Source organism: Aegilops tauschii, chromosome 6, assembly GCF_002575655.3.
Source record: "Aegilops tauschii subsp. strangulata cultivar AL8/78 chromosome 6, Aet v6.0, whole genome shotgun sequence".
Lineage (NCBI taxonomy): Eukaryota > Viridiplantae > Streptophyta > Magnoliopsida > Poales > Poaceae > Aegilops > Aegilops tauschii.
This window is the reverse complement of record NC_053040.3, coordinates 483,713,286-483,734,172: the sequence shown is the minus strand read 5'-3', so window position 1 is coordinate 483,734,172 and position 20,887 is coordinate 483,713,286. Positions and strand designations below refer to the sequence as shown.

The 20,887-nt window shown below is 42.4% G+C and overlaps 1 protein-coding gene across 1 annotated transcript; it reads right to left on the bottom strand.

Annotated features, from left to right (window-relative positions):
* Nucleotides 1-452: 452 nt before the first annotated feature.
* Nucleotides 453-14,328, bottom strand: LOC109740013 (myosin-6). The gene is made up of 39 exons (XM_020299061.4): nt 13,724-14,328; nt 12,527-12,655; nt 12,208-12,351; nt 11,927-12,072; nt 11,640-11,796; nt 11,488-11,546; nt 11,235-11,394; nt 10,704-10,853; nt 10,467-10,603; nt 10,239-10,385; nt 10,022-10,123; nt 9,214-9,271; nt 9,004-9,105; nt 8,441-8,478; nt 8,209-8,335; nt 7,964-8,134; nt 7,729-7,860; nt 7,542-7,651; nt 7,383-7,443; nt 6,714-6,891; nt 6,407-6,612; nt 5,655-5,774; nt 5,236-5,334; nt 4,635-4,847; nt 4,292-4,431; nt 4,058-4,172; nt 3,922-3,960; nt 3,747-3,830; nt 3,506-3,676; nt 2,826-2,981; nt 2,551-2,736; nt 2,286-2,414; nt 2,129-2,199; nt 1,952-2,051; nt 1,821-1,877; nt 1,505-1,561; nt 1,287-1,367; nt 1,082-1,164; nt 453-973 (listed from the first exon to the last, which is right to left on the bottom strand). The coding sequence occupies exons 1-39, from the start codon at nt 13,724-13,726 to the stop codon at nt 859-861; spliced, it is 4,533 nt and encodes a 1,510-aa protein (XP_020154650.1). The 5' UTR covers nt 13,727-14,328; the 3' UTR covers nt 453-858.
* Nucleotides 14,329-20,887: the final 6,559 nt, after the last annotated feature.

Sequence of the window (20,887 nt, the reverse complement as noted above, 5' to 3'; positions counted from 1 at the left end):
TTGGTGTTGAACCGGTGGGTTTTTACGTAGTATTCTACTTGCAGCTTTCTTCTTTAACTTTGTGCTACTCCCTCCGTTTGGAAATAAATGACGTGGTTTTTAGTTCAAATTTGAAACGGAACCACGTCGCTTAATTACAAAACGGAGGGAGTACAAGCAAATAAACCGCACTCAGATGGTGGATTACAGCCTAGCACCCACTCCTTCAGTGAAAAATATATATATTATGTTGATACCCGCAGCATATGCCTAGGTTAAATGCCACACCACTGAAGAGAACGATGCTTATAAGGTGGGCATCCTCTGTCATTTTCAACACTCCGCACACAACTTGAATCCAAAGCGACATTTTCTTTCAGACTTTCAACAATGCGCAGTCCAAGAAAAAAAAACATAATTTAACTGAGATCATCAAGTGCCGCACAGAGTATTTTGGTAGACAAACACAGACAGAGCACAATGTCACTTTGGTATATGGATTTCTTTCTTCTTGCACTGTTGATTTACACTGTAAATTTGTACAATCTATAACTGTGGGGGGGAATGGAATACTACCAACACATTACTACAATGACTTTTTCTCCCAACGACCCCTGCCCCTGGGTAAAACCAAAAAGACTGACCGACTGGCTGGCTTCAACTTGCCCTACAAAGAATGATTTGCCTCCATTTAAAAGGTGTGGCTTTTTCTTCTACTATCAAGGGAGGAAATCCCATCCCAACCCTAGTGACTACCCTATATAATAAAGAAGGCACGGCACGGCACGCATGCTGCAGCGGAAAAGGGTAGGAAAAAAATGTACAACAAATGAAGAAACAAATCTGATGAGGTATCTAGCGGTAGTATAAAGCTCGGCCCTAATCCTGTAAAAACTGGAACGCGGGGTTCTCGAGCAGCTCCTCGGCTGGTTTCACGTCCGAGAAGTCCTTCTCCTGTATCGCGTTGGTGATATCCTCCACTGAGAATGGAATGCTGTGGATTGCAACAGAAACACATGGCAAAAAAAAAGAATATATATTAAGATGCTGTGGATCAGTACAATGATATCAACATCGTTGGATGAAATGGTACTTATGTTACCTTGAATTATCATCCAACAGAAATGAACTGCTTTCTGCATTGTTCGAATCCTCCGTCATTAGGACCCGCATGTTACTAAGGACCTGAAATATTAGAGGGGACGAGTTATGTTTGTCCTTTAATATCGTGTGGAAAGTAGTATCTCGCTGATAAGAATGCATAATTGCAAATAAAGCGGTGGAGTTCTTGAAGAAATGGAGCTCACATCTGACGATACGCTTTGGGTATTGTACTTGTCGTCCCAGTACTGTGTACAAATTCGGTACAGCTGTTGGACACTCAAAATCTACATAAGGAAAACAATTGAACCTTGCTTAGGACCAGGACGATTTCACACTTCGCAAAAGTAAGAAAATATAAACCAGAAAAAGCATGAGAAAATCAACAAAATTAAAAAGTGGGTTAACAGTTTTGAGATTTTACCGGACATAGGTCATGGACTATCTCATCATAAGATATCCTGAACTTCTGGAATATAACCTGAAAGGAGTATTAAAAATGTATGAGTACTTGCAAGTTACAATCCACACAGTGCAAGATCAATTGAAATTCAAACCCAAACTGCTAGACTTGCTTTGTTGAGCTAGAAGTTATGAATTACATCATCCAAAGTTATAAATTATGAAGCTTATTGAATCCAACGATAAATGACTAAGTTATTGGATGACAATAAGACAGATATGCACCATGCGTGTGTTGAAACTATATACATGTAACTGAACAAAATAGAGGACCGTACCAAAAAGCCAACAGCCTGTCTGATATGCCTGATTTCATCCCATGATGATGCTGCGTACTGTAACCAAGAAACTTCAGTAATTTGAATCATATACAAAAAGAAACCAAGGAATCACACAGCAGGCAGATCACCTCGGATGTTGCCTTTGCACACCACAATTCCAACTCAGCTAAGCCAGCTTTGACATACTCTCCATTGCTGAAGGAGCAGCACTCACGACGAAGGAGCAGACTGTAGAACAAACAGTAAGCATGTATTGCACTAGCTTCCGTACAATCAAAAAACAGAACTTCAGAAGTTAAGCTCACCTATTGAATAGTTGTACATTGATGTATGAGAATATCTGGGTAAAGATTTTCTGAGCTAAAACTGGGGGTACCTGAGGATAAACAAAATGACAATTAAATATACATCCAGCTGAAGCGAATCCCACATAAACAAAGGGTCAAAGAGAGATATGCATACATGGTTATCTTGTAGAATTTTTAAAAGGATATCCAAGTTCTCAATAATTTTCTGCCAATGGTTGCTCTGAGTTTGACCAGATGACCTTCCAGAAATTCGCAGCATGCTGGCTTTCATTGTTCTTGGAGCCTTGTGATTAACAAGAGCATGTGGTTAATAGTAAACCACAAATATGTTTATGCTCTTGTACCAACCGGTAACTTATAGGGCCCAATGCCAGCTATCAGTAAACAGAAAAAAAAAATCTAAAGCGAGGATATGTTACCTGGATACATAAAGAAATCAAAGATGACAATTCCTTTTTAATATTATCACGGATGATTCCATAAATCTTCTCCACATAAGCAGTCAACTGCTGCTTGAAAAGTAACGCGGGATACTTGGCCTCAACTTGGCGCACAACATCAGTCGCTTCAACGTGCATGTTGGCAAAAGATGCAGAGCGCAAGCCCTAGACAAATAAATTAACATCAAAATCCAATTATCACATTCAACAATTCTCCCCATTTACTTATGAGCATGAAAAGGACAATAACATACTTGAGCCATTCTACCAAACAACGATGTCGGCTGAGGAGGTTTCTTTCGTGAAACAGTCCCAGGTGCACCAGCAGCTTTGAGACTTCTTTGTAAAAGGAAAAGCAAGCTAGACGTATTTGAGAGCCAGTAGGCAAGGTTGTCATTGTCCTCCTCATTCTGCATCAAAGACAGATCCAAAATGTAAACTGACTTTAGGGGAGGGGGGAAGGCAGCTTGACACGTTCAAAATTCAAAAGAACAATAAATTAAGTTGTAATTGTAGGTGAATCCAATATCCAAGTTCATTAAAAAGATGAGCAGACTACATATATAAGGTAAAGTCTAAAGAAGCCTGAAGATTAGTGAAGTAATATGACTATCTCATCGTTGTTTTCTTCAGTAGCAGAACTTTGGACAAAACCAAATTCTTTCAAAATTCTAAAAACATGGCATCAAAAGTTCAGAGCTTATCCATACAAAGGTAAGACCAAGAAAATCGAGCTTCTAGAGCAAAAAAAGTAGCTTCTAACATGAGGACAACTTATGAAAATAAAAGGGCACATCTAGTTTTACTAACATGCAGCTAGATGTGAAATGGACAGTGGTCAGCTCCAAAATGAAAAAAAAAACAATGATCACTCACTTATACTAATTTGACTTATGGCTTGAATATTAAGACCAAAGTTTAGGTTTCAGATTACCTCTATTGCAGATCCTATCAACTGAATAAGACGGTCAAAAACACTGGTCTTCTCAGCCTCAAAAGATTTCCAGTGAAGGAGACATTTATATATGGTAAAAGCAGCAACTGGCTTCCCCTCACAGTAGCCAAGATTTTTTGCTACACAGTCAATAAGTGCATCGACATTTTCCTACAGAAAGATTAGTGTTAAGTAACCTTGTTTACAGAAGCAGTTGAAGGACTAAAAAATGTTGACTTACCTGTTGCTTCTCAGCAGAAGATTTTTTCAGCTTTGGATCGCCATTCCCATAATCCTTAAGGGCAGGGGGTGCACTTTGGGGTTCCTGAAAAAGGATAGCAGTTTTTGCCATGAGATTAAGGGTGCAACTGAAGTTGAAGAGACTAAATAGAAATATAAAGGTGTAAAATCCGAACCTTTGGCTCTTCAGCCTCATGATAGCCATTCTCCAGGTTCTGAATAACAGAGAAAGAAGCAGAAGAGTTGAGTAAAGAAGCATGAGCATTAACAGCAGAATTAACAAGAAACATCATTTTAAGCCATCAATTCTACCTTTGGAACAATTGGAATCGACAAATGCTCAGACATGCTCCTGACTGGCGTGCTCAACAACGCTTGTCTTTGCACTTTCTCATCAGTTTCCATGTTGGATATTTTTTCTTGAAGCCTGAAGCAGAATATAAAAACAAAAAGGTCAATCAATAAATACTAATTATGGTTTTCTCAGCAATCAACGTACATGCGGAAGTACTTATACTATCAAGTAGGGTTAGGGAAAAGAACAACCTTAGCATTGCCATGTTCAAATCATCAATTTTCGACTCAGCATCCATTGCCTTCTTTAGTCTTTCCTCGCTGATTTTGTTTGTTTCGTCGTATTTCTTCTCAGTATCATCAATCTTCTTTTCAAGAGAACTGACAAGAGTCTGTAGTCATGAAATGCAAAGTGTTACAAACACAAACACAGCAAGTAACTGCAAAAATATCAGATCGTGCTGAATAGTACTAGAAGGCAAGAAATCTCCGCAAAAAAAAGGAGTAAAGCAAACCATAACAGTTTTTAAAATTTATAACAGAAGCACCAACAGATTACAGGCCTTTGTCAGTCAAGATTATGTTCAGGTCTCACCTTAAGTTTATCATTTTCATCTCGAAGCTTATTCATCAGCTCTGTATCTATAACGGGAACCTCTTTAATAACTGGAGCTATCTCTGCGACCTTTTTGGCCGCCTCTCTCTCCTTCACTAGCGTGTCTTTTGTTTCCTTGTACTGTTGTTGCACCTCTTGCAAGGCAGCTTGCAACTTTGCATTCTCTTGTGATTTAGATTCCTCAAGATCAGCCTACAACGAACAGCCACGCATTAAGCAATAGTACAATATCCTCAGATCAGCTAATCAAGTGTCAACATTTTACTTCTACTGAAGAACAGGACAACAAATAAATATCTCCAATCCAAATTCCAAAATGCTTACAAGCACATTTTACTTCACTCAGATCACTTCTTTAGACAATAATGTTATCGTTGGATGTGTGTTATCTTATGAAATGCACCTTTTAAAACAAGTCCAACAAAAGGCAAGTTGAACCATTAACAACATATTTGAGTATGTTAAATCTCGCATACAGTATCTAAATTGGTGTGCATAAACCCACATTATGTTATATCAGTGGCTTGCAGTATTCCCAAGGCTACAATGATATGGAGAAATTTTGTAACAAAATACTCACTCGCATGCGCTTCTCCAACTGTAGGCGCCACGTAAGCTCTTCGACTTGCTTTTCCAGTTTATTTTTGGCAGCTTGCAAAGCGCCAGTTTCCCGTGCAGCCTGGTGAGCAATGAAAATGAATAAGAAAGAATGGACCCTCTGATATGAGAGAGTATATTTGCACTATTCACCACCAGGGCTTTTCAGACCAATTCCATTACTAAGGCCTATAGCTATCATGCACTATCAGGTATATAAGAAACCAGCAAATGTGACATTGTACAATACCATGTAATACCGAATTACTGGTGGTTCCAGGAGTGAAAAAGGCAGCATGTTGAGAAGTTTTACCCAAGGAAATTTCCAGTGCCCACATCAAGATATATTCGTAAAAAAATTGTATATGGAATATAAGAAGTGCCTGTTACATATAAACATACCAATTTGAGCTTTCGAAGCTCCTTCCTAGCAACTTTTCCTCTCCAGAAGCACTGTGTAGTAATAGCAGCTTTTCTTGTTCTTGAATAATCCAACCTCGCCAAGAATTGACGGCAGCGAGTCTGAAACAGAAATATGGATTATAAAGTGAACATTTTGATCTGATCTGCTAATTTGGGACTAAATGGTACACTTCAGAGACAGCTAATGTGTGGACGAATAGTAGCAACGAAGTTGTAGGGTTTCATCATGGTAATAATATAAAAGACCAGATATATGTGTCATGTTTAGAAAGATAGCAGAAAAGAGCACTGTAATTCATCTATAGTCCACAACCCATAATTATGCATACTAAGCCAGCTCTCGATTTCATGAAGAAACTGAACTGGGATGACTGGAAATATGTGACTTTCACTACAAAAGAGGAAAACTTCATAATCTAGAACTCCCTCTATATATAATGTTGAAAGGTAAAATAGAAATTATGAAGAAAATTAGCTTTCAGGAACTGTATTGGCTTATTGCAGTTTCTACCAAGGATAAAATCATCCAGACAATGACCCAACTGCTGAATAGAGATACAATCAGCGAAACATAACATGATCTCTCCGGTTTCAGAGCAACCAATAACTACTGATTAATCTTATATATCAACAGAAAAATTGAACACCTATGCCGGTTATTATCCCAACTTTTGTCCATTTGCTTGTATTTACACACGCACACAAAACAAGTTATTTTAATTTTATGTTACCTGGATAATGATAGCAGCTCTTGTTTGACGTCTGAAGTGGATCTCTTTACGTGCAGCCATCCCACGTAACGATGATTGAATGGTAAGCGCGGAAGCAGAAAGTTCAGTGTATGCCTTTCTCGCATTATGCATGCGGTATCTAGTCTGGATTTTGAGAGAAGCAGCTTCTCTGCGGAGACCCTGGTAAACTCTTCTTGCAAGCTCTCCTTCAAATATTCAATAAAAGCCATGTCAGAAAATCATTGCATGAATAAAGCTAATTAAGTAGGGCCAAACAGACTACGATTCGAAAGAACAAAAATCTCACCGCGACAAACCGTCTGAATTTGTACAGCTGATCTTCGTAGTGCAATGAAACTCTTCTTGGCCAAAAACGAGCGGACTTTCCTCTGAATCAAGTTAGCTGAACGCCCTAACACTTCATTTCTACGAGCATCAAGTTCAGCCATTTGACCAGAACGAAGAAAAACTTTTGTCTTGCCAACCTAAATAATAACATTTGCAAAAGCATATACAGTTTAGTCCATACACCAAGGATGCAAAAGGATAGCATTGTTACTAGATTTATTTCAGAAAGGAATTATATTCTGAGGGACATATTAATTTTAATTGATTCACCTAATCAACTACAAAGTGGCCTTACAGCATATACTGCACGCTGTTTTGAACATCTTGAATTTGTAGTCTATACAAGTATACATAACATAGGAGACATATCTTTAATGCACCTCTAAAGTCTAATATTTTATACACATAGAGGTGGTGACTTTTTTGAACTAGCATCAAGCCAATATGTATCCCCAACATACAGCCAGTATCAAATACGTGGACCATCGAAGGTCACATATAAAAAGCCTATATCAACCCACATTAATTAGCAATGGTGTTCCTAAACGGAGAAAAATATGCTCATTAAATTATCAAATACCACAGATCAACAACACCAAAAATGTAAGTTTCCTTCAAATGTCCATACCTGGTAACCTTGCAGATCCACCTTCTCTAAGAGCCTTCTTACAGCAGTAATCTCATCAGAACTTGTATCAATGAACACAAGCCAAGATCAGTAAAAGGCTCAAACCAACTAAACCAGGAAGCAAGAACAGTTATTCATTTATAAGTTACAAATTAGTACCTTCCAGTCAAAACATCAGGCGCAAGAATACCGAAACGGTCAATGAACTCAAGGAATGTTCTTCTAGTTGGATACCCAGCACAGCTTATCCTAATTGCTTCCATAACCCCCTGAGAAAAAACAATATTAGGACTGATGTTGGAAGTTTGAAGCAAACGGAAATGCCAACAACAACAACAAAACTTACTCCGCATCTGAGCTGCTGAAGAACATTCTGGTTCTCAAAAATTGCTGGCTTCAATAAACTATTAGGCTTTACACAACGGATATAGTGGGGCTCAGTTGAACTCAAGGTTTCCAAGAGAGATTGCAGTTGTTGCTGCAAATTTTATATAAATTGCAAATATTAGAAGCATGAAGAACTGGAAGCAACAGGAATTTCAGTTGAATCATTATAATAATAAAAGCAATTCATTATGCACCTTGAATCTGGAACCAATCGATGAAAACTTTGACGACTTTGAGGAGTCATCAGAAAGAAGAGGGAAAAGGCCTGAAACAAACGAACATCCTGAAGCACCCAAGAGAGCCTGATGTTCAGCAATAACATAATCCTTGTTCTTGTCCAGAAATAACTCGGTTTGATAGGTGACCTACACATCAATGTTTCCATCAGATTTATTAAAAAACAACTGTAACTAACAGAGCAAAGGCAGTTCATACTTACATCCCCGGCATAATGACATATTGTAAAGTCTGACCGAGATAACTTTGGCTTCACAAAGCGCTTATGATTTTTGAAAGTTTGGTACAACTTCTGAGCAAATGTCTCATGCGTAGATCTTGGCAACATACTGCAACACAAAATCATATGTGCAGAGATTAAACTATTTGTAAGATTGAATTTTTCTATGCTAGAAAACTAGTGAACAAAATGAGATCTTATCACTCATTCATACCAAGCTTCATCCAGAAGGGCGATAATTCCACCAGGTTTCTGAAAAGGAAGAATTGAGTGCTTAGAAGGAACACGACAAGACAATAAAGCAACATAACATACCAACATAAGTTATGTCTATGTAAGAATTGGGGCTAAGTATCAAAGTGGTAGAAGCAGCTTTACTTTTTTGACTAGGTACGTTCTGCATTGACAAGATGTATGGCATGGAAACCTCGAATTGTCCACATAGATAAAAATAAAAAAATCAACATAATAACTACTACTCCCTATTATGGATCGGAGGGAGTATGCTAGTAGTGACCATTTGACAATGCTGATCAGAAATCACTAACCGTGGATAATTACTACTAACACCAAAAGATTAAATGGGCACTCATGAACTCATCAAACATCGGTATGTAGGGGGAGCATTCCAATATACACAATTACACACACTCATTTGAATGAACTTGTTTATTTTAGGCAGGCAAACAGCAGGCTGTGCAGATACGAGATCGTGTCATGCAAGGAGACAAACCCAACACTACAGCAAAGTAACAAAGAAAGAGGGCAGGGGGATACCTTATCGATGAGATCAAGAATATCCTGATTGTCAACAAACTCAATGTAACTCCAGTCAATTTCTTCTTTAGTGTACTCTTCCTGCTCCATCTTAAAGACATGCTGCAGAAAAGCAGAACTTCCAGAGTTAACAACTCTCCTATAAATAAAAGAACTCCATAACAGTGAAGCTGCTGGGTTAGGCTCCACCCAAGAAAGCTAGAAACTTGCCTGATTGAAGTGTTGTTGCAGTTTTTCATTTGTCAGGTTGATACAGAACTGCTCAAAGCTATCAAAAGCCAAAAAAACTGCATCAGATCTGAGAACTACACATAAGAAGTCCATAATAACTAGTAGGTAAAAATTAACAATAGAAATGAATCAGTGAGGAAACAAAATTTGTGAAAATATAATAATGACAAAATACTGTATGCACAAAAATAGAATGTCAGTCTTAGTTAATTCAAGGAAACCTTAAACTTCATGATGACAGTCCTAAGAGTAACAGATACAGATGCACAAGCAGACCTGCACACACCTACTGCTCAACTAACATCACTCAACTGATGGTGTGATCATAATTCGAACAAAAACAGCAAGTTCACATCAAACAAGCAAAAAGCAATAGCCAATGTTCTTAAAAGAAAAGGCAGCATCCAAGTAGTTTGTACCAAATGTTACATTTCTGACATGTACTACAGGCAATACGTATGATGATCTTGCGGAAAATCCAACTGATGAGTCTAGCATGTAATCAAAGGTGAGAACAAAGGCCTAACACGGTGGCACCTTTCATCAGTGGACTGGGTTCAGTTCTTCAACAAAAGAGATGGAGCTCAGCTGTGAACAAGAACCTCAAGATGAAGAAGTATTCATGTCATGATCACTAAAGGGTTTGCAGTCAAATAGCCCCTCTTTCACCTAGAACTAAAGCAGGCCCAAACCAACCGACAGTTTTCTCTCATTGTCATTCTGTCAATCGAATTGACCAAGACACATCCAATACACAATAATCTATAAAAGTGTACCAGTTAAGCACCTGTTTGTCTTGAAGCTTTCAAACCCATAGATATCCAGCACACCAATTAAGCATTTTGAAGTTGGATCTTGACCAATAGAGTTGTTTATCTTAGTCACAAGCCTAGGATCAAAGGACATTTGTCAGATAAGAACCAAAAGGAAACATTTGTAGAACAGTCAAGCAGCTGCTTTTGAACTGGAATAGCAATCGGTGTATAACTCCGAAATGAACTCACCAATCAAACAATCGTGAGTACACGGTCTTAGCAAGCGCATCTCTACTACCCTTGGCAGCCTCAGCGTCCAAAGTTTTTACTATGTTCTCATCACGAGTCACAATAATACGTTTACACAGTGAATCTTCTAGTGCTTTCTCATCGCACCTACAAGAACAAAGTTTGAGATTTTTGTGAAATGCATAAGGATTCAACAGTTCCTAAAAAGAAGCTATACAGAGTACATACATGAAGAGCTCGGCAGCTGTCCTTAAATGAAACATAGATTTTTCATTTTTAGGTTTCGATGAATCCACATCATCCCCTTCTGCAAACTCAACATTTCCCAAGTGGAGAATAGCAGCAACAATCCGGAAAATTGCTTCCTAAATTTTAAAGCAACAAACAAAGCAAGGGGTTAAGTCAACGAGGCCTCAAGTGATCAAAAAGGAGTAGCAGGAGATCATTACAGAACCAAATATGTACCTGCTCTTCAGAACTGATCCCGATAATATCCATGGCCTTTCTAGTTTCAAGATACTCCTTCGATTCATCGAGGCCATCAATCTTATAGCAGTTGGACTGATTAAGATAGTGAAATGTACTGGGATCCCCTAGTTTGTATTTCTCCCGTTCCTGGTATGTAAAATAGCATAATTTAACCATACATTGCTTTCTAATATGAAATACAGCTATTTAAAGCAGAAGCTTATGATGTTTAGTGCCCTGATATACAGTGATGTTAGCAAAATGGTAGCCAGAGGGGCATGTCATTGAATAGCTTTCGTGTACAGAGCTTTGATTCACAAAGGCTCTGCTACTCCCGTTGTGACAGTAACAAACAATTAGGAGAGGGGAAAATGTCATGGGAAAGAGACTAGAATTCTTGAATTTCAATAAAGTAGTGCATGCCACAAGAAATGGTAAAATACGAATAACTCCTCAGGTTTAATCTTAAATTTTATATAAATATGTCTAGTAAAAAACAGGCATGAATGGACAGGTAAGGGGCAGCACCTCAGGTGAGCCAGCGCAAATCATGTAGAAACAATGGTAATTTCTCTCTGATTCCGATATTTGACAGACACGAGATCTCTCGAGAAGATAAGTTCTGACAGCAGCTCCTGATATCCTCCCCTTCTGATCAAACTGGATCTCGACAAATTTACCAAAGCGACTGCAGTGATGACAGATAAAAAGAAATTGGTTGAGTGAACCAACAGTTACTCAAAACACTAATTGCAACAATCATATAAAGAATGCCTCTTACCTTGAATTGTTATTTCGCACAGTCTTTGCATTTCCGAATGCTTCAAGAACAGGATTTGACTGTGGAGGGATGCAGATTAATCAGTCGTACAAAAACACCAGATGGTCACAGAAATAGTTACTCAGGACAAGGTGGGTCTATAAATTAACTACCTGAAGAACTTGCTTCTCCACAGTTCGGCCTTCAGTGGCAGCCTTTCCACCCATGTACGCAAGATAACGCATGATCATTTTAGTGCTTTCTGTTTTACCAGCACCACTTTCTCCACTAACAAGGATGGACTGACTTATTCCTTCATTTAGCATCAATCTGTAACGGTACATTAATCAAGATTTTTCCTCGAGTCAAAATGGGAAGAGAGGAAAAAAACTGTTCATTTCCTGTTTTTGGAAATGCCTGCTTAAACTATAAAAACCTAGTGATCTCAACATGAACCTACCTATATGCAACATCTGCAACAGCAAAAGGATGGGGGCTTAATTCACCAAAATCTGCTCCTTTATACTGTTCCATCATCTGAATATCGTACAAATGAGGCAGTCTTCGGAAAGGATTTACAGCAATCAGAATACTTCCAGTATACGTCTGGTTTCAAACAAAGAAATAGGGAAGACATAAATGAGAAAAATGAATGACATTCTTAACATAGTATTAGTGGAAAGTATACGTGTCGGACAGTCGGACTACAGTAATAAGTTATATAAAGAGATCCTGACTTACATAGATTTCGTTCATGTCATATCTAGACTTCAAATTTTGAAGAACCCCAGGTTCATGCAGATAGGCCAGTTTTGTCATGTCATCAACTCCACATGGTGATTCCTCGGGATCCTTAGCATGGACATGAGATGCTTTTGCTGTAACCTGGGGAAAAGGGGGGCCAAATTAGAACATGGTGCAAACACACCCTTTTCAACATGGTTATGCTTTTATGAAAGGTCAGATTCACATAGTATTTCTAAGCAGTTTTGTCATTAATAATCCACACAGAATAAACTGGCCAGATGGCCGAATCCTACAATACATACAAACAACTTACGGTTTTCTCATTGGAGCACTTGACCGTAATCGTGTCTCCATTGACCTTTAGGACCTCCCCGTCAATCCAGGCCTCGTCGGGATCCTCGACCCAAACCTGGGATCCCACCGCGATGGAAGCTTGAGCCGCCTGCATGAATAGATGTGACATTAAACACAAGGCACGCATTGCTTACTCTGAAAAAACGTGCGTCTCCTAAAATGTTGGCCCTCATGCATTCGACGTTAATCACCACGGCGCTATATCGAAACAAGCAACGTACGCAGATATGAGAACTCAACCATTTTCTGGCGCAAACCAGGCCGGTATGACAACCCAGCAAGCAGGTCAATTAGCCAGCCACATATCACCAACCCTGAATAAATGCATATTTCCTAAAATATTGCCCCCCGCGCATTCCACAGTAAATCGTAACGGCGCTACATGGTAACAAATAAAACAAACCAGCATGAGACATCCATCGACCATTTTCTGGCGCGAACAAGGCCGGTATAACGAACCCCACAATCAGAAGGGTGGCGGGGGCAAGCAACAGGCAGGTCAATAGCCGCATATCGCCAACCCTGAATAAATGCATATTTCCTAAAATGTTGCCACCCGCACATTCCACGGTAATCATAGCGGCGCTACGTCGAAAGTTGGAAACAAATAACACACACCAGCATAAGACATCCATCGGCCATTTTCTGGCACGAACAAGGCCGGCATGACGAACCCAACAATCAGAAGGCCGGCATGACGAACCCAACAATCAGAAGGGTGGCGGTGGCAGCAACAGGCAGGTCAATTAGCCGCATATCGCCAACCCCGAATAAATGCATATTTCCTAAAATGTTGCCGCCCGCGCATTCCGTGGTAATCATAGCAGCGCTACGTCGAAACAAACGACACACACCAGCATAAGGCATCCATCAACCATTTTCTGGCGCGAACAAGGCCGGTGCACCGGACCAAACAATCACAAGGATATCAACAAGCAGGTCAACGCCTGCACCACCAGAATCTGCCACAATCATCATGCCATTTCTCCAAGGGCTAGGCTTAGCACGGGGAGCATAGGGATTCATTCAGTCGAACGGTGAATAGAACCCCCGAAATTTCAGGGGGGAAACTGCTGCCGGTAGCACTAGTCTAGGGTAACAGGAAGTCAGAAGCACGCTTAGAACAGCAATCCAGAGCAAGCTAGGGCTCCCTTACCATCGGTCAGAAGTTGAGAGCAGCGGATCTCCGCTCCAGCCCAGTACAGCGGTGAGGAGTAGAGCGGTGACGGCTGCTGGCCCCGAGAGGAACCGGGGGGACGGCGCGACGACCCGGCGGCCCGCGAGATCCTGCCGAGTCCGGCGTCCACGCGCCGCCGAGATCCAGTCCCCGCGGACAAGCGGGCGGGAGGAGACGCCGCCCCGAAACGCCGACGGGAAACGCCGAGATCGGGGCCGAGCCGCTCCCCGACACCGCCCGCGAGCCGCGGTCGCTGGCTCCTCCCCCGCGCGTCCGAATCTCCGCACGCAACGCCCTCCCTCCCTCCCTCCCCGAATCTCTCCTGGCTCCGACGAAATGCGGCGCCCCCCGCACACGCCGCCGCCGCCGCCCTCGTGCGGCGCTGGCTTTTCCCTCCCGCTTTGCTGCGCGCGACGGCTGGGGGTCGGTGGGCGGCGCTGCCTTTGCTTCGGCGTGGGCTGCCTGTCTGCCCCTCCGAATCTCCCTCTCCGATGTTTTGTGTTCGCGGAGGAAGGGAAGGGAAGGGAATGGGATGGGGAGGAGAGCGCTTTCGTCTCTGTCTTTCTCTCGCTGATTTCTTCCTCTAGAGTTTTTCGTTTACTTCAGTTTTGAGTCTGACCACGGCGCTGCCCTTTCTCTTCCGGGTCCTATGGTTCTAGCGGGTTTGGATCTACTTCCATTATCCATGAAAACAAAACATTGTTTCACCCAAACATTCAATTCGCCTACGGGACATTTTGCTCATGTATGCCGACAACATTTTTATAAAATGTCCAAAAAATGTGCTACTAAAAAACTTAGCATGTATGCATTCATTCATGTACGTTACCTGCACACAAAAAAAGAACAATGGACGATAAATTTTTGGCATTTCTTAACTACTTATCTTTATTTTTTACATGATGAAAATTGGCATACACACTTTGAACACTAACATGAACATGTGAAGAACTTGAATAATTCATTTAATTTGTTTTGAGTTTGTTGTTCATCCCATCAGCAAATGCTCCCCCGAGACAAAACGCCATTGCCCTAACTTTACCCGCTACAAATAAAAGCCTTTCTCCTATATGAACTTCATGGGAAAAACATGGCATTTTTTTGGGGGGGTAAACCTAACTTCTCAAAATGTTGAAAAGAGTGTCCAGCCTGCGATGACTACAAGGTGTGGTGTAGAGGAAGATGACTATGATTTAGCTGTGCTTGATCTGTCGTGAGCCTTCGACCTTGGTTCCTAAATGGTTGTTGATGCCATGGCGGCTAGTGCCTAGCCGAGTAGAGAGGCTGTTGAAAAACAAAAAACAAATTGATGAAACGTTCAAGCTGGGTGTCGGATATGAACGAGGGAGGGGCTGGAAAGGAAAGCAACAGAAATCGTTGGGGATTGTTGGGGAGGCGGTGAACTGTGGTTGAGCAGGTGGCGGGAGACGGGGAAGGAAAAATGCAGACGTGGACACGAACGCCTTGTCGTTGACCTAGGATAGTCGATGGTGAAATGGAACTTTTTATAAATGAAAATGCAAGACATGGTAGTAGCATGAATTCTGCATCATCAAGTATCGGTGACCGCCAATCCGTTGTTATCGCTAACACTACAAGTTTGGCGCCTCCCTAGCAAAATCATTATCCGATCTTGGCGTGCAAAATGACTGTCTGATACACGCCCGACAAGTATTAGGCTGCCATAACTAATTTACTGAGAGTGATAGGTTGGCAAGAGAATAAAAGTCTTTGGTTCAATCTTGGTCTAAGTTCGGTACCCTAGTTCAACTCCATGCGAAACAAGCCAAAACCCTAGCCAAACTCGAGGTCATACATAAAGTACGTTTTCCTAATAATTGAGAGCCTTGTCACGAATAGTTATGGGTGCGTCGACCTCGAGCCTAAATGAACTCCCTTTAAGCTAGAAAGTACAATGGCTCCATTAAGGTTGGTCTCAATGTATTGACTATCATAACTAATTCACACGAATATTCGCAAAAAAACTATATCCACACCAAAACAATTTATACGAAGGGCTTTGGATCCAATCTTGATCCGAGGTTGCCCCCTGGTCGAGCTCATTGTACAGCTCGTGTCCAAGTCTGTGCGAGCCAAGCCAAAAGAAACCTAGCCGAACCCGAGCTCATACATAAAAGCACATTTTTCTTAATTAGGAGCATTGTTACCTAGATGAATATTATGCAGATGTTACTGGTGCGTCGACCGTGAGATACATGTACTCTGCTCGAGCCACAAAGTAGCTTGACTTGGGAAATTCAATACATATTGTCCAAAAAATTATCCGTGTCAATAGGTTTTTTTTTACTTCAACATAAGTAATGATTTTTTGCATGGAAAACATAAGTGACGAATTGGATACTCTAGAAATCTATGTCGGGATATTTGTTAAACGTATTCTATGGTGCTCTTTGACGTTATATCATAGTGACACTAGAAAGTATTGGAGATATATAGATAGATGGCACATATATAATGCACTTGGCTTGAACAAAATAATATATATGAATGGTTTTGTCTTAGATCATGAGGCTTTATTGTTTAGCTCATTTAAAAACTAGTATTTAGTATAAAAACAGATGTACTATACAGTTCATATAACAAAATGGCATTTCACCTCTATTTGTAGTATCACTATTGCGTGGGTTTTTCCTGTTAAGTGTAATCGAAAACTATTATCGTTATTTCTTATTTAATGGAGAGAGAGAAACAGCCTCAATACGCCTAAGGGGCGCCGAGATCGGAGGGTTGACTAAGCATGCACACGATCGCGATGACAGTTGCTGATGTTTCACCTGCGCGCTCAAATCTTTCACTTCTGCATGCAACACCCTGCCTCCCTACCCAAATATGCCATGTCTCCGACAAAATGTGACCCGTCGGCTCCTCCCACACGCCCACGTTGCACCCCTCATGTGCTAGCTCTATCCCTTGCTATGGTGTGCGCGCTACGGCTGGGAGGCGGTGGTGTGGTGGCACTAACTTTATTCGGCTTGGACTTTGTACCCCTCTCAATCTCTCTTTGTTGTTGTCATTGGAGGAAGAGAATGGGGAAGAGAAGGGGGCACACTTTTCATCTCGGTTTTGATTTCTTCGTGTGTGTGTGTGAGTTTTTCTTTTATTTGTACGGAATTGAGTTCGACCGCGAGGCTCCCCTTTCTCCTGTGGGTCCTCTAGGTTCTAGCGGGTTTGGGTTTATGTACTTCGAGTGTCCTATAATTATTATTTTCTTATTTATTAAAGAGGGAGAAACCGCCCACCGCCGCCGTCCTCGTGGGCTATCTTTATTTTCACCCTGCCGACATCTCTTCCCCTCTTGCGCGTGTATTGCGGTTAGGGGCGATGGTTGCTACGATGTCTTTTCTTTGGCGTGCATTGTCTGCCCCTTCCAGATTCTTTGTTTCTACCGTGTTTTCACTTTCACGGAGGAAGTGAAGGGAATGGAAGGGGGACGCTTTTGGTTCTGCCTCTTATCGGTTTAGAGTTCTCCTGATTTTCCATTTACTCGTGGGAAGTCCGAGTCTGACATCGACACTCCTTTCTTTCTCCTTCAGGTGATCTAGGTGTTGGGGATCGTAGCAGAAATTTAAAATTTTCTACGCATCACCAAGATCCATCTATGGAGTTTACTAGCAACGAGAGGGAAGGAGTGCATCTACATACCCTTGTAGATCGCGAGCGGAAGCGTTCAAGTGAACGGGGTTGATGGAGTCGTACTCGTCGTGATCCAAATCACCGATGACCGAGCGCTGAACGGACGGCACCTCCGCGTTCAACACACGTACGGAGCAGCGACGTCTCCTCCTTCTTGATCCAGCAAGGGGGAAGGAGAGGTTGATGGAGATCCAGCAGCACGACGGCGTGGTGGTGGAAGTAGCGGGGATCCCGGCAGGGCTTCGCTAAGCGCAAACGGGAGGGAGAGGTGTCACGGGAGGGAGAGGGAGGCGCCAGGGGCTAGGGTACTGCTGCCCTCCCTTCCCCCCACTATATATAGGCCCCCTGGGGGGGCGCCGGCCCTGGGGATCCCATCTACATGGGGGGGGGCGGCGGCCAAGGGGGGAACTTGCCCCCCAAGCCAGGTGGGGCGCCCCCCACCCCTAGGGTTTCCAACCCTAGGCGCAGGGGCAGGCCCATGGGGGGCGCATCAGCCCACCAGGGGCTGGTTCCCCTCCCACTTCAGCCCATGGGGCCCTCTGGGATAGGTGGCCCCACCCGATGGACCCCCGGGACCCTTCCGGTGGTCCCGGTACAATACCGACAACCCCCGAAACTTTCCCGGTGGCCGAAGCTGGACTTCCTATATATAATTCTTCATCTCCGGACCATTCCGGAACTCCTCGTGACGTCCGGGATCTCATCCGGGACTCCGAACAACTTTCAGGTTACCACATACTAATATCTCTACAACCCTAGCATCACCGAACCTTAAGTGTGTAGACCCTACGGGTTCGGGAGACATGCAGACATGACCGAGACGACTCTCCGGTCAATAACCAACAGCGGGATATGGATACCCATGTTGGCTCCCACATGTTCCACGATGATCTCATCGGATGAACCACGATGTCGAGGATTCAATCAATCCCGTATACAATTCCCTTTGTCAATCGGTATGTTACTTGCCCGAGATTCGATCGTCGATATCCCAATACCTTGTTCAATCTCGTTACCGGCAAGTCTCTTTACTCGTACCGTAATGCATGATCCCGTGGCTAACTCCTTAGTCACATTGAGCTCATTATGATGATGCATTACCGAGTGGGCCCAGAGATACCTCTCCGTCATACGGAGTGACAAATCCCAGTCTCGATCCGTGTCAACCCAACAGACACTTTCAGAGATACCTGTAGTGTACCTTTATAGTCACCCAGTTACGTTGTGACGTTTGGTACACCCAAAGCACTCCTACGGCATCCAGGAGTTACACGATCTCATGGTCTAAGGAAATGATACTTGACATTGGAAAAGCTCTAGCAAACGAACTACACGATCTTTGTGCTATGCTTAGGATTGGGTCTTGTCCATCACATCATTCTCCTAATGATGTGATCCCGTTATCAATGACATCCAATGTCCATAGTCAGGAAACCATGACTATCTGTTGATCAACGAGCTAGTCAACTAGAGGCTTACTAGGGACAGGTTGTGGTCTATGTATTCACACATGTATTACGATTTCCGGACAATACAATTATAGCATGAATAATAGACAATTACCATGAACAAAGAAATATAATAATAACCATTTATTATTGCCTCTAGGGCATATTTACAACAGTCTCCCACTTGCACTAGAGTCAATAATCTAGTTACATTGTGATGAATCGAACACCCATTGCGTCCTGGTGTTGATCATGTTTTGCCCTAGGGAGAGGTTTAGTCAACGGATCTACTACATTCAGGTCCGTGTGTACTTTACAAATATCCATGTCTCCATTTTGAACACTTTCACGAATGGAGTTGAAGCGGCGCTTGATATGCCTGGTCTTCCTGTGAAACCTGGGCTCCTTCGCAAGGGCAATAGCTCCAGTGTTGTCACAGAAGAGAGTCATCGGGCCCGACGCATTGGGAATCACCCCTAGGTCAGTAATGAACTCCTTCATCCAGATTGCTTCTTGCGCTGCCTCTGAGGTCGCCATGTACTCCGCTTCACATGTAGATCCCGCCACGACGCTTTGCTTGCAACTGCACCAGCTTACTGCCCCTCCATTCAAAATATACACGTATCCGGTTTGTGACTTAGAGTCATCCAGATCTGTGTCGAAGCTGGCATCGACGTAACCCTTTACGACGAGCTCTTCGTCACCTCCATATACGAGAAACATATCCTTAGTCCTTTTCAGGTACTTCAGGATGTTCTTGACCGCTGTCCAGTGTTCCATGCCGGGATTACTTTGGTACCTTCCTACCAAACTTACGGCAAGGTTTACATCAGGTCTGGTACACAGCATGGCATACATAATAGACCCTATGGCCGAGGCATAGGGGACGACACTCATCTTTTCTCTATCTTCTGTCGTGGTCGGGCATTGAGCCGTGCTCAATCTCACACCTTGCAATACAGGCAAGAACCCCTTCTTGGACTGATCCATATTGAACTTCTTCAATATCTTGTCAAGGTATGTGCTTTGTGAAAGACCAATGAGGCGTCTTGATCTATCTCTATAGATCTTGATGCCTAATATATAAGCAGCTTCTCCAAGGTCCTTCATTGAAAAACACTTATTCAAATAGGCATTTATACTTTCCAAGAATTCTATATCATTTCCCATCAATAGTATGTCATCCACATATAATATGAGAAATGCTACAGAGCTCCCACTCACTTTCTTGTAAACACAGACTTCTCCATAAGTCTGTGTAAACCCAAACGCTTTGATCATCTCATCAAATCGAATGTTCCAACTCCGAGATGCTTGCACCAGCCCCTAGATGGAGCGCTGGAGCTTGCATACCTTGTTAGCATTCTTAGGATCGACAAAACCCTCCAGCTGCATCATATACAATTCTTCCTTAAGAAAGCCGTTAAGGAATGCCGTTTTGACATCCATTTGCCATATCTCATAATCATAGAATGCGGCAATTGCTAACATGATTCGGACGGACTTCAGCTTCGCTACGGGTGAGAAAGTCTCATCGTAGTCAACCCCTTGAACTTGTCGATAACCCTTAGCGACAAGTCGAGCCTTATAGATGGTCACATTACCATCCGCGTCTGTCTTCTTCTTAAAGATCCATTTGTTTTCTATGGCTCGCCGATCATCGGGCAAGTCAGTCAAAGTCCATACTTCGTTTTCATACATGGATCCTATCTCGGATTTCATGGCTTCTAGCCATTTGTCGGAATCTGGGCCCGCCATTGCTTCTTCATAGTTCGAAGGTTCACCGTTGTCTAACAACATGATTTCCAGGACAGGGTTGCCGTACCACTCTGGTGCGGAACGTGTCCTTGTGGACCTACGAAGTTCAGCAGTAACTTGATCCGAAACTTCATGATCATCATCATTAACTTCCTCCCCAGTCGGTGTAGGCACCACAGGAACATCTTCCCGCGCTGTGCTACTTTCCGGTTTGGAAGGGGTGACTATCACCTCATCAAGTTCCACTTTCCTCCCACTTATTTCTTTCGAGAGAAACTCTTTC

What these genes read in the sequence shown, in the direction of transcription:
- LOC109740013 (XM_020299061.4), bottom strand. An exon ending in CGATTCCAATTGTTCCAAAG is followed by an intron (nt 3,961 to 4,057) that starts GTAGAATTGATG and finishes TCTGTTATTCAG; the next exon opens with AACCTGGAGAATGGCTATCA. An exon ending in AAATTCTACAAGATAACCAT is followed by an intron (nt 2,200 to 2,285) that starts GTATGCATATCT and finishes GTTTATCCTCAG; the next exon opens with GTACCCCCAGTTTTAGCTCA.